This window comes from Corapipo altera, unplaced genomic scaffold (genome assembly GCF_003945725.1).
Source record: "Corapipo altera isolate COAL_440 unplaced genomic scaffold, ASM394572v1 1, whole genome shotgun sequence".
In the NCBI taxonomy this organism is placed as follows: Eukaryota; Metazoa; Chordata; class Aves; order Passeriformes; family Pipridae; genus Corapipo; species Corapipo altera.
In genome coordinates this window covers 4,089,786-4,101,791 of record NW_020884873.1, presented here as the reverse complement: position 1 = coordinate 4,101,791, position 12,006 = coordinate 4,089,786, and the positions used below count along the sequence as shown (strand labels likewise).

The 12,006-nt window shown below is 39.1% G+C and overlaps 1 protein-coding gene across 16 annotated transcripts in view; it reads right to left on the bottom strand.

Annotated features, from left to right (window-relative positions):
• SOX5 (SRY-box 5) overlaps positions 1-12,006 on the bottom strand; it is a 640,197-nt gene that overhangs the window by 31,200 nt on the left and 596,991 nt on the right. For 13 of the 16 annotated variants that reach the window (XM_027659186.1, XM_027659196.1, XM_027659172.1 and 10 more), the window contains 2 exons: positions 6,319-6,496; positions 1,507-1,679 (listed from right to left, as the gene is read on the bottom strand). In XM_027659186.1, coding sequence (XP_027514987.1) covers positions 1,507-1,679; positions 6,319-6,496 — 351 coding nt within the window. The remainder of the gene's footprint in view (positions 1-1,506; positions 1,680-6,318; positions 6,497-12,006) is intronic. The other 3 variants (XM_027659155.1, XM_027659163.1, XM_027659268.1) reach the window with 1 other exon arrangement.

Genomic DNA, 12,006 nt, shown 5'->3' with positions numbered 1-12,006 from the left:
CTTCTATGTGAAATGCCATAAACAAGCTCCATCCCTCTCTTTCTTTCCCTCTCCCCATACCAGCACTCTTATTCTTCTAAGAAGATACCTATTACCCTGACCTCTTTTTTCCTTCCCCTTCCTCCCAAGAAAGTGCATGAAATTGGAGTCATTTCTACATCACTTACACTCAGGACGGGCTGATGAAAAAAGTACAGTGGTGAGAGACTCACATGTACGTTTAACATTCATTACCCAGGCTGCTGGCTCCTCACAGCTTATTGATCAAACTCCATCTAAAAACAGGGAAAATGGAAAGCTATCCAAATTACCAATCTGCTCATTCTGGACAATATTGTTTGACTCACAAGCTTCCTAGGATGACTGAATTTCAAGTTTCTGCTAAATAGCTGATCATTTTTATTCCATCTATTTTTCTGCCTACCTCAGTGAATCGCACAAGACCTTAGAGTGCAAAGCCAGTCAAAGTGGTTTCAAAAAAATGCAGTTGACACCAAATGTGACAATGGAGATCCTTGTTGTACTGCTCAAGGATGAATGTATCACCCCAGAAAATACTGAAGCAGAAGAGAGGAACTGAGGAACGAGTCCTGCTAAGCATATGATGCTGAGATGCACGCAAGCATTTGGATGTATATCTTAGGTGGCAGAATTATAAGGACAGTTCACTATAAATGTGGCAGCAAGGACTGGCAGGTCTATTTATCCTCCATAAGCCAGGGCAGTGCATGGAAAGACATCAGATATTTCCAGAGAAAAGCAGCAAATCACAACCTCACTGACATACAGGACAGTTACAGCACATACAAAGTTTTCTGGAGAATATTCACTTTGTTGTTATTTTGTCATAATGCAGCTTCACAGGCCAGTCCAAAAGCAGAAGGTGGTAAGGTCCATACGTTCTGCTGCCTCTAAGTTTCACTGAAAATATTTGGTGCAGTTCGTGTTGTCAATTCTCTGCTTTTTCAATTTTGTTAAGTCATCTAACGTGACATGACAGTGCTACATTGCAGTGGTCACAAAATATCATATATGACAACCTCACAAGGCTAAATACCCAGAAGCTGAGCCTGAGTATCAGCAAAGCTTATGCTCCTAAAGAAGCTTGAATATTTCAAATCCAGCTCATCTCACAAACACATGTAAGCATTTCCATAATGCAAGATTTCCACTTAGACCCAGAGATTTCCAAGATCACCTTCTCTTAATACACGCTGACAGGCTGGAACAGAGAATTAGTGGCCTCCAAAGTTTTTGTGAGGGCTTTAACTCTCTCTGCCTCCTCCCCACTCTCCCCCAGGGGTCTCCACATCTCTCTCTCATGTCATCTTTTGGTTGTGGTTTTCATTTTGCTTTTCACTTCTTTTTGAACTATTCTGTTTAAAAGTGGGGAAGGAAAAATAGAGCAAGAAAAAGGAGGAAAGGAAAGGAGGAAGAACCAAGGTATCTGTAGGGAGAGCCAAATGCAATCTCTGACCCTTTGCAAAGGGAGTCTCAGAAACTCACCTTTTCTGTCCTGCAGTTGTTGAGACCCAGGCTGTTCACAACGGCCACCTTCCCATCCAGCACCTGCTGCTCCCTCCGAAGTTGCTCCTTCATCTGTCGGGCCTCCTGGATCGCCTTGGTAACAGCATCGTGGTCATTTAAATAACCTGACGACGTGATAGAAGAAAGGATGTCTTAAAAAAAGAAAGTTACAAGAAAACACTTTAGCTTTCATCGATAAAACGCACGGTTTATCGTTATTAATGAGAAAGACTTAAAAAGCAAGGCCCAGAAACTCGTTCCATGCTTTGTAATTCTGTTGTTGTTATGATAGAGCCACCTGGATAGAAAGAATGAGAAACCTCGGTGCCAAAATCATCCTTCCTGCTATTTGATCCCATTAGTTTCAATATTTCCCTGACACTGCAGAGGTTAGCCCTGTGGTTTGTATGCAGCAGGATGTAACCGGATGAGAGTTAGGGGAAGCTTTGATCATGCCAGCAATCCCAAACTCTTAAAAATAGACCATTTCATTCTTCCCCTTCTTAAAACTTGTGAATACATTAAAATAAACCACAGGTGGCGGTGGTTTGCTATAGATATGAAATGCATAATGGCTGGAAAGAGAAACCTCATCCACTGAATGCTCCCCACCACCACCTGTCATTCACAAATGTATAAGAAACCACAGCTACACGGACCTACATTCCCACTCCTATTCATGCTGCTAATAGTAGGTCAAATGTCCACTGTTTTGCTGCAAATTCACAGCCTAGGGCTTAGCCTTAGTAGTCACTGAATTATTTCCTTTTAAAATGTTACAAGCATCACCGGCACAGCTAATACTATTTAATTTTAAATGTGACACTTTGTCATTTTTTTCCTTTAGCGTACTGTAGATTATACTTATTATGATCTGCATGTGATTTGTAGGATAGAATACTGATGGGAGACTCCAAGCCCCAGTCTATTTTTCAAACATTAAAGGAGAGGCTAATATCTATCAATCTCCCTCCCCCTCTCCACATCCCCACACGTGTGCGCACGCACACACTTCTTTCTGTCTTTTAACTAGGGCATAAAAACGGCATAAAATGAATCTGTAATATGAAATTGCCCAGAAAAGGGACTTCTGTTTGTGACATGAGGCTAAATCTAACCAGATCCATTGGTGAATTGTGACAGATGGAGGGACTGTGAGACAGAAGGCAGGCACTAATCACACACAAAATGACCGGCTTGCCTCAACATGTTCCATGGATTCCAGCAAACTTTACACCCTAATCCATTTTTAGAACAAAAAACATCTGGGCCATAAATCCTCTAATCTGCCAAAACACGCTATTAAATCCCATGATTTGTTGAAAAACACTAAGATTAAAGAAAGGAAATATAAAATGGCTAACTGCCGTGTTAGGAAAGTGTTATTAATACTCTTTCTTTGTCTCAATTATGAATGTTCTGTTCCTAAAGAGCCTTGTCTAATCATGTCAGATTACACATCCTTGTTGTATTGCTAGACTCTTCTATCTGATCCACTGATTGCCAAAAAACGTAGGACATTGTCTTGCTGCTTAAAACATTTCAGGGGAAGAAGCTGATGTCAGATTAGTTCAGTGCTGTGCTGCTGTCAGGATTTTAGTTTGGTTTGGGGTTTTATTGTTTTTTTAGACTGCAGACAGAATGGGACTGGTATTCCCATTTTCCTTGGAGTGCAAAAACTAGAAAGAAAAGTTTCTGTGCGGTTTGACTGCTGTTAATTGTACTAACAGTTTGCTTTTGGCTAAATCCCCAGGAACCCTGAGAGTTTTATATGAAATAACTCAATTCACATTGCTTTTATCAAATGACCCAGTTCAGTAATTCCCAGCCAATGGAATTCCAGTAATTCCAGCTTTCCCGGCATAAGGAAGGTTATAGCCTGCACCAGCACAGAGCGACCAGCTGATTTTTCTTTTCTTTTTTTTTTTAAAACCTCCATTTTATCAACTTGCTTGGTTTCTTCCCCAGTTTGCATATGTTACTGATCAACCTCGCATGTAGTCAGAATAAATTAAAAAGGAAGCAAACAAACAGTAGTATTAGTGCTGGTTGTGCTCTTGATTAGAGTAGGTATAATACTTTCAATGTGCAATAGAGCCGAATTTGCCTAGGAACTGGAATTCATGCCCTTCTCCAGACTATTTGGCTTTTCTTGAATACTGCTATCTTTGAGACAGTTTGGCACATGACAGTGAATAAAAGCAAGCACTCCTTATGTTTTTCAGTAGCTGCCAAGATGCTGGTGTGCAGGGAAATGATTAATATAGAAGCGACTTGAATGTAAATTATTGTTGTTTAGGGTAGGTGGTGAATTATTGACAGAGAGGGGAACTGCATTACATAAAATGCACTTAGTTACAAGGATTGCCAAACTAGCACAGAGATGTTGCAGATAATGGCAAAGAGCAGAGAGAAGTTGTTTCTGTTTTTAGTACACGGACATATGCCTGTTCCCAAAAAGAAATGCTTGGATTTAAAGTCATACATGAAGCCATGACATTTGTGACTGCTCAGTCTGTAGCACAATTTATATGCTATAAGGATAGCTCTGGAAAGGGCTGTGTATCCGTATGCCCGAGTGCAGCTATGCTGTTAATCACTGAGGCTCCAAGTTTACATCCCTCAAAGAGAGCTGAACAATGCCCGAGCGTTTCTCCACGCCATGGGAGCTGAGTGGCCTGAAAGGACTGATTTCGGAGAACAGTTCTAATTTGAAGTTACTGGTGGTGAAAAGTGATGGCTCAACTGCATCCCAGCAAGGTGGGCTGTGCACACCTAGGACAGACAACTTGTGCCTTGTGTTGACAGCTCCAATCATTCAAATGGTGAAGGCAACTGTCTGGCAAAGGACTTGAGTGTTTCCCAGCGAATTTTTGTAGAGGGACTTTATCGCTCAAGATAAGAATGTGATCCAGTTTCTCTACCATTTTAGGGACCTTAGTACCTTTGCTAAAAATGCTATCAAGTTTTTTTTGTGGTGTAGCTCCTGCTGGAGGGTGACTTAAAATTTCACGCTCACTTCAAGGTCATCAAACGGTTTCATTACAGTAACGAGTTCAACTTGTTTAACTTTGGTTGGATCTGACCTAGCAGTTAGAAGGAGAAGACTCCGTAGGGTCTTCAAGAGCCTTTTCTTCTTCTAGTCCTACATTAAAGAATAAACCTTTGTTAGAAGTACATTATGTCTGTCCAGCTCCTGCACCAGTTAAAGACAGCTTATCTTATATATACAGCATGCACAGTGATACTGCACAGCAACCTCAAAAAGTCACTTTCTATATTTGTAGCTGAGAGATATACAGCAGTGAACTCTATGTCATTAACAATAACTTAAGTATGTTATCTTTTGCTCCACAGTTTTCCATGGTTTATTAATGGTATAACACATTAATTCTTCTTACAAGAGTGACCTTTAAAGCTCTGTTCATCCTCACAGCTTTTATCCAATTACATTATCACTCATTACAGGTACAGCATTTCAAAATCTGCATCTTGTTAAAAGAAGTAAATTGCAGGGGTCTCAAACCTATGAAAAATATCAGGTGTGTAGGGAAAGAAGATTGGAGAGGAGAGAACAAGAGATGTCTTGCCACTGAGATGTGGGTCAGATGCTTAACTCCCCATCTAAATGTGATGTTCGCTCTACTTAAGGACAAGAAATCTAATGTGAAAAAATTGAAACCCAAATGCACTGTGCATGGAGAGCAGCAGGGTCAAGCAAATTAAAGATGAAATGCATTACTACCTACCACAGTTAAAGAGTGCAGGGTTAATAAAAAAAGAGGTGTTAACAATTAGTAATGTCATATTTTAAAAATATTTCCACAGTCGTAATGCGTCATACCAAATAAAGTTTACTGCATAGCACTGCTGTATCACAGAAACAGCTTCTGATAAGTTTGACCTATGGCTTCTTTTGGGTTTTTTGTGCCATCCCTGAAAGTGGCCAGCAGGAGATGCTTTAGAAGAAACACAGAAAAGGTACATCTACCTCCTTTAATTCCCAAAACAGAGGCTGATTTACGTACTGAAATCTTAATTCAGGTTGTACTCCATCACTTCACGGAATAAATTTTTTCATTTACAAGGATGAAGAATGGGGGGTGGACACATTTTTCTTATATACACAAAGAGCAGTCCCTTTAACATATCAGATGTGTAAAATCACCACTAGCATTGTTACTATTTAGATGGTCTTTGGGCAGAAATGTAATTTTAGCAGGAGTAAGAAATACCACTGTTTTCTGGAACAATATTTAAAACAGCCAGTCAAGACTTTTTGCAAGATACAACATTAAATTTGGATTTTTTAAAATGAACCTGGTAATTGTTTTGCTTATTACACCAAGGTAAAATAATATTCCATGCAGCTTTTGAGCAGACTAAGGATTAAACCTGTAATTTTGGGAAGATATAACTTTTAAGGATATTTTTGAAAGTTTATCCATTGCTTTTAGAGGACACAGTATAATATCACGCGTCTTTAACGCCCACCATTAGACAAGTCACTGTCCTTAATGCATGCCATTAAACAAACAGCATTTATTAACTTTTATTGGTAAAGCAGTATCTGAAATAATACAGGTCTTTGTTTTCTGAGCCTGTAAAAGCTCAGATACCCCTCCTGAAAGGTAACTCTCTCTGAGTTTCTTCGCTGACATCAAGAAAACAGAGTGTAATGGTCAACCTATGACAGCTCCTAGACCACTGCCTGGCACTGCCTGATAAATGCCCACTTCCCATTTACACCTATGAATCGTTATGAGGAGGGACAGACAAGGCTGAGCTTACCTATTGTGTTAGCTCTGGCCGAAGGACTAGCTAACGTTGCTGGCACAGAGGACTTTAGCGAACTGGCCCCACTATTTATTCTCAGAGTTGGCATATGAGGAGAGGTGGGTGATGTGGGAGACTTGCCATCAGATGTCTTGGGTTTGGCTGAAAGGTTCAGAGGCTGGGCCACTTCATCCTACGACAAGCAGAAGAGAAAAGAATGTTATTACGAAACTGCTGTTGGCACGACACCGTCCAAGCAACGACAGCTGTTTTCAGCTCATATGAACTTCTAAACCTGAAAGGTTGTATGATACATATGAAGATCAAATGTGATATCATCTTGTCACTCCAGTTCGGAACTGAAATGACTGATAAACTGGAAAATTAGCATGACATGATCAGAGAACATCGTCCATTTGCACTTTGGATGCACTTTCTCAGAAGAAATTACTCCCATCAACAAGATATATGCTTCTATCATGAAAATTAAGAGCAATTTTCCAGTTATATTTCTGCTATTTTATTTTAAATGTTATATTCCCTAATGAAATAAGAATTGAAGAGCATATTCACTTAAAATTCAATCACCACCACCCAAACTGGGCAAACGTGTTTAAGTGAATGGGTTTTCCGTTGGGTTATTTTGATGGTCCTTTTTTTGTGTGTTTTGGTGGGCTGGTTGGTTTGGGGTTTTTTGTTTTGCTGTTTTTTAACTTGTCCTTTCCCCTGCACTTCCCAGGCTTAGAATTCCAAGCACAAAAATATCATAGGAAATAAATACTTCTCCTTCACCTTAACGAGAAAGCATAAGAAGCATGTCCTTTCTTTCCACAAAATCTGAAACAATAACCTGGATAATTCTGCATATAGCCATAGATGATAGATGTTTTCCTCTTCTGCAAAGCTGAACTTCCAGATTTCAGTAATTATTATTATGTGAAAATAGAAAAATTGGGTGACATTTTTTGCAGGGTAACTGGAATTATTCCTAAACCTGGCTTGATTACACAGAGTGACAGACAGTGTTATAAAACACACTAAAATTCTAAGGCATGTTTTTTTGTTTGACCAACATAAAATACAGTGAGGGGAAAAAAAACAGAGAAGGGAGAAAAGGTTTTTCAACAAGGGGGTATTTTAGAAGTTATTTTAGCTGACTTTTAAATAGCCAGAACTAATGAATATGGTATTAGATCAAATCATCACATAATAGCTTAGCTCTTCTCTGACACTGTGACTTAGGAAAATCATCTTTTAGCTACAAAATAGGTTATATCAGACAACTGGGTTTCAGCTCTAGGCACTGAAGAAACTGATTCTGATCTCTCTAAACTGTAAGTACATTTAGTTTTAAAGAATTATTCCTGACTTACAACAATGCAAAGCAGACTGGAATTAGACTCGTAATGTTTGAGTGTTTTACTGTTACCACTAAGGTATCTCTGACTACTATCATATAACACTGATTCTTTTCCACAGAGGGTGGTGTGCTGCAGTAAAGAAGGAATTTTATAGTTGCCTATTGCTTGTGGAAGTATGATGTAGATATACATCTACAAACACAAGACAATTCTGCAAAGCACCATCATATAACTTTTCCATTGCTTAAAGAAGCAAGCTCTAAGTAAAGCACTTTTGTTATATTTGATTATTTCTACATAGCTTTGGAACAGTCATAGCAGACAAACATATCAGAGGCATAATGGACAAAGCTGTCATCCTTAAAGTGGTGTCTAAGCCACCCTCGTGCATAAAATAAATGGGAAAAAAATTAAAGCATAAAATTTGTATTAGGAGCCTATACTCTTGTACTCTCAGAAGTGAACTAGGCACCTAGAACGCAGACATCTGTTGATCTTTTAGGAGACCTAAGCAGCAGGGTTAAAATGTTACGAGTACAACCAGCATTTGACACTTTAAGAAGGGATTCATTACTTTACATAAATACAAATCCATTGTATTAAATAGGCAAAACTAAAGATAAAATCAAATTAGAATAAAATAACCTACTGGCCAAATGGAAGGGGGGCTTGCTCTGCTGTTCACCCAATTTCAGTTAAAAACCAAGAAAATCCCAAAGCAGTGAACTCTAATGTTGTGAAATCAGTACTGAGAGAGTTGCATAAAAGTTTTAAGTACAAATGAGCCAATGAACCAACCGAACACAGTGACCCTGTGCCAGACAAGGATCTCTGAGGAGCAGAGTCATCTATCTGGAAGATAGCATCAGAAGCAAAGCCAACTTGCCCACAGACTTGTTTCGGTTTAATCCAAGAGGGTTTAGTTTCTATGTACACTCAATTCTCGACCTCTGTTTTAAGTCTCAAGAAAAGGGGCTGATTAGTGTCAGAAATGGTAGTAAAACCTGCAATGTGCTCTCTGGTCACTGGAAATCTGACCAAGAGCAGTACCAATGCATAGGGAGCAGCAGCCAGTTACTGATGGGAATGGGTATCACTCACTGCAAAGGCAGCTTGGATTCCAAACTGCATCCTCATGCTGAAAGGTTTTTTTCCAGTCTCATCCTTTTGACTCAATCCCTCAGCTATCCTATCGCTATGAAGTTTATTTCCTTGCCTCCTCCTGCTCCTCCTTAGTTCCCTTTTTTTTTTTTAATCCTGGTGTGAAGGCAAGGTCTTGTGCAAGTCCACTATAGAAGAGTGGATTTGGTCTCATTTAATGTGAGTTAGAAACAGGGGAGGTGTTTTTTTCCATTGTAGGCACCCAGCAATGAGGCTGTCTGTGCTGTAACTATTCTTGGTAGTAAGAATGCTCTTCTTCATTCAAGTCAGCACAGCCGTCTCTGGAGCCAAGAAATACAAGGCCTTGTGGAAATAATAGAAGTCGACAGTTCCAGAGCTGATAAATGTCATTCCAAATTGCCCCTTCATTCACTTTCATTGTGTGTTCAGGCTAATGGTAAATTAATCGGAGGTCACAGAAGCTTGGTTCTCGTAAAGGAGGATAAGTAAACAATTTTCAGCTATTTTATGTATTTACCAAAATGATATTACTTCAGTGTTTGGTCTTCATAACATTTTTACTTCTGTTATTTCAAAGAGCATTCTCAAATCCTCGCTGGAAGTCAAATGCATTAAAAATTCAGTCAGACAGTTTAGAAATCCTACGTTGCATCATGAGTTGGTAATAATTTAAGTAATTTCCTTTACCACAGTGGAACTACACTGATTTATTCCAAAAGACTCTAAAAAACACCTGGGAGACAGGTAATAACATACAATTGTGTTAAGTGTGAAGATGACTGTTAGGATGTTCACTCCTATAGTTGGTGAAACATTTTATCCTTTTTCCTTCCTGCAGCCATAAATTCAAAATCCTCTGCTCTTGCAGTTTAAATCAAGAACTGTCTTCATTACGGATCTGAGCCTGCATAACCACAGGAAGAATTAGGTGTTCATCTACCTTTAATTTTTAACCATAAAACCTCCCATTTAACATGTTGCCACATTACAGATTAGCAGGCTTCACTTTCAGTTATATCAAGGCTGTGTGGAAGTGCAGCATGACAGCTAGGGCAAATAGTAGGAACAAAAGAAATAAAAATACGTGTAGTATCTTCACTTCAGGTAGATAGTATCTTTCAACAGCCAGGAGATTTGTTTTTATGCAGTGGGTCACAGGATCTAGAACTACTCCCTGCACCTAGTTTTTATTGGAGAAAGTACTGATTGTTCCCTGACTTTTTTTGACATGCAGTTATTCTAAGGTGCCGTCGATAAGGGCTTTTTCTCCCATGCCAGTATTTTTTAAAGAGTTAAAGTCAAACATTCATTTATATATCAGCCAAACTGATTAATCCGTAGACCAAAGGATTTTAAGACCCAAAAGGCTTGTAATAATATAAACACACGTGATGAAAGTAAAATATGATCTTGATTAAAGGTTTTGAAATGTCTTTTTTGAAGTAGCACATTTGTCTAACAAAACAAAACACACACACACACAAAATAAATGTAGAGAGTAAAGCATAAGCAAAAACACATGAAGGAGGGCTAATAAAATGAAGTACCCATAGCAAGAGCAAAGCATTAGTAAAGAGATTCCCATCCCCTGTATCACAGCAGTGTCAGAACAGTCACTATTTTAGGAAGAGCTGGTTTACTTCCCAGGACTGGGAACAAACTTCCCAGGACTGGAAGACTGTCATTAACCAAAACTTGAGTTTGGGGAATTTTAAATCCTTGATTTGCTCTAGATTTTTTTCCCAGATGATCTCTAAGTATATGAGGGAAGAAAGAGTAACCCTTCACCTACACCAGAATTTGGGGGGTAAATAAAATATTCAAGAGTTGTGTTTTGTAGCTTCACTCATCCTGAATTAGTATAACCTTGAGCTGTCATATTTAAGTGTTAAACACAGGAAATCTCCAAATGTAAGTGCCTGACAAGCAACATGTAAACAGAAATACTGCTGGCAAGTTGAGTGTGCATCACACTGCTTTTATAAGGTTCGTATGGTCCTTTGAAAAGGTAAAATGCTAGGTTAACACAAAGTGCTTATTAACATGGGAGGAAAAAATGAAAGAGAGGGAAAAGGAAAGGATTTGGCCACAGTCCTACAGTAACTTAGCAGCAGAGCTTCAGACAGACCCAGGAATTCTGACTCGCAGTCACCACTCTTGAAATAGCTGGCTGAAATGGTGTCTTTTCTAATCTTTCAATCATGCTGTCTCTGTTTACTTCCTCCTCAGATAAAAGGTTAATTTATCTCTATGAAGATGGATATGGAAAAAAAAAAAGGGAATAAAATCAGATTTTGAGAAACTCTCTAAACCATTTATTAAAAATGGCACTATTTCAACACCAAGAGCTAAATAAATGACAGATAGTCCAGATGAATGAACTAGTCTAGGAGAATGAAAAAAAAAAAGACGAAGGATGGGGAAGAACCCAGACAATTCATTAGGATTTGATAATCTCACTCCTTTACACATATTTTAAAGATTAGTGGACTATTAAAATACAGTAACTGAATTATTGTACTGTCATTTAAATCCGGGTGCTGTATCCCACTGTGGCACACACTGAAGGTCCAGGCTGCATGGTTTATTACAAAATCATGAACTACCCTGTGTATCATCTGACTGGCAATAGAAATGTGCTTAAATGACCTGGCATAAGCACAGCCCAGTCTGCTCTACTAAAGAGGCTTTTCCTGACCTCTGGGAACAGATTCACCACATCTTGCTGCCTATTTAAATGACCTTGACAGTACAAATTACAGCCAAATGAGTTAGAAATGAGAAGCCAGAGAGGGAGGGGGTTTCTAAAAGAATGCCTCTGCCACCTCACCAAAAACAAAGCCTCATTCCCCCACCCTGGTTTCTGTTTCGTGGAGATCTTCATTGCAACAGAAATGCAAAATATGGAGCACTTACTGGCATGTCTGGGGCAGAAGACAATGATGCTATTGTTGCCCACTGAACAATGCAGCCACTCAGTAGCTTATCCATTCAGTCTTGTGCTCATCCAGAAATGTCTAACTGAAGTATATCAGAAATCGAAGTGCAACAGCATAGATGCAAAGAAAATCCTTTGGCATCAGTGTCCCTCAAGACTACAGTTGTCCACACACTCACACAAAGATACTGGCAGCTTCCTTCACATCCCCTCCCCTTCCTCTGAAGCTACTCATGGTGAAATTATCAGTAGTGATAATAAGAAGCCGAGAGGTAAAGGCAG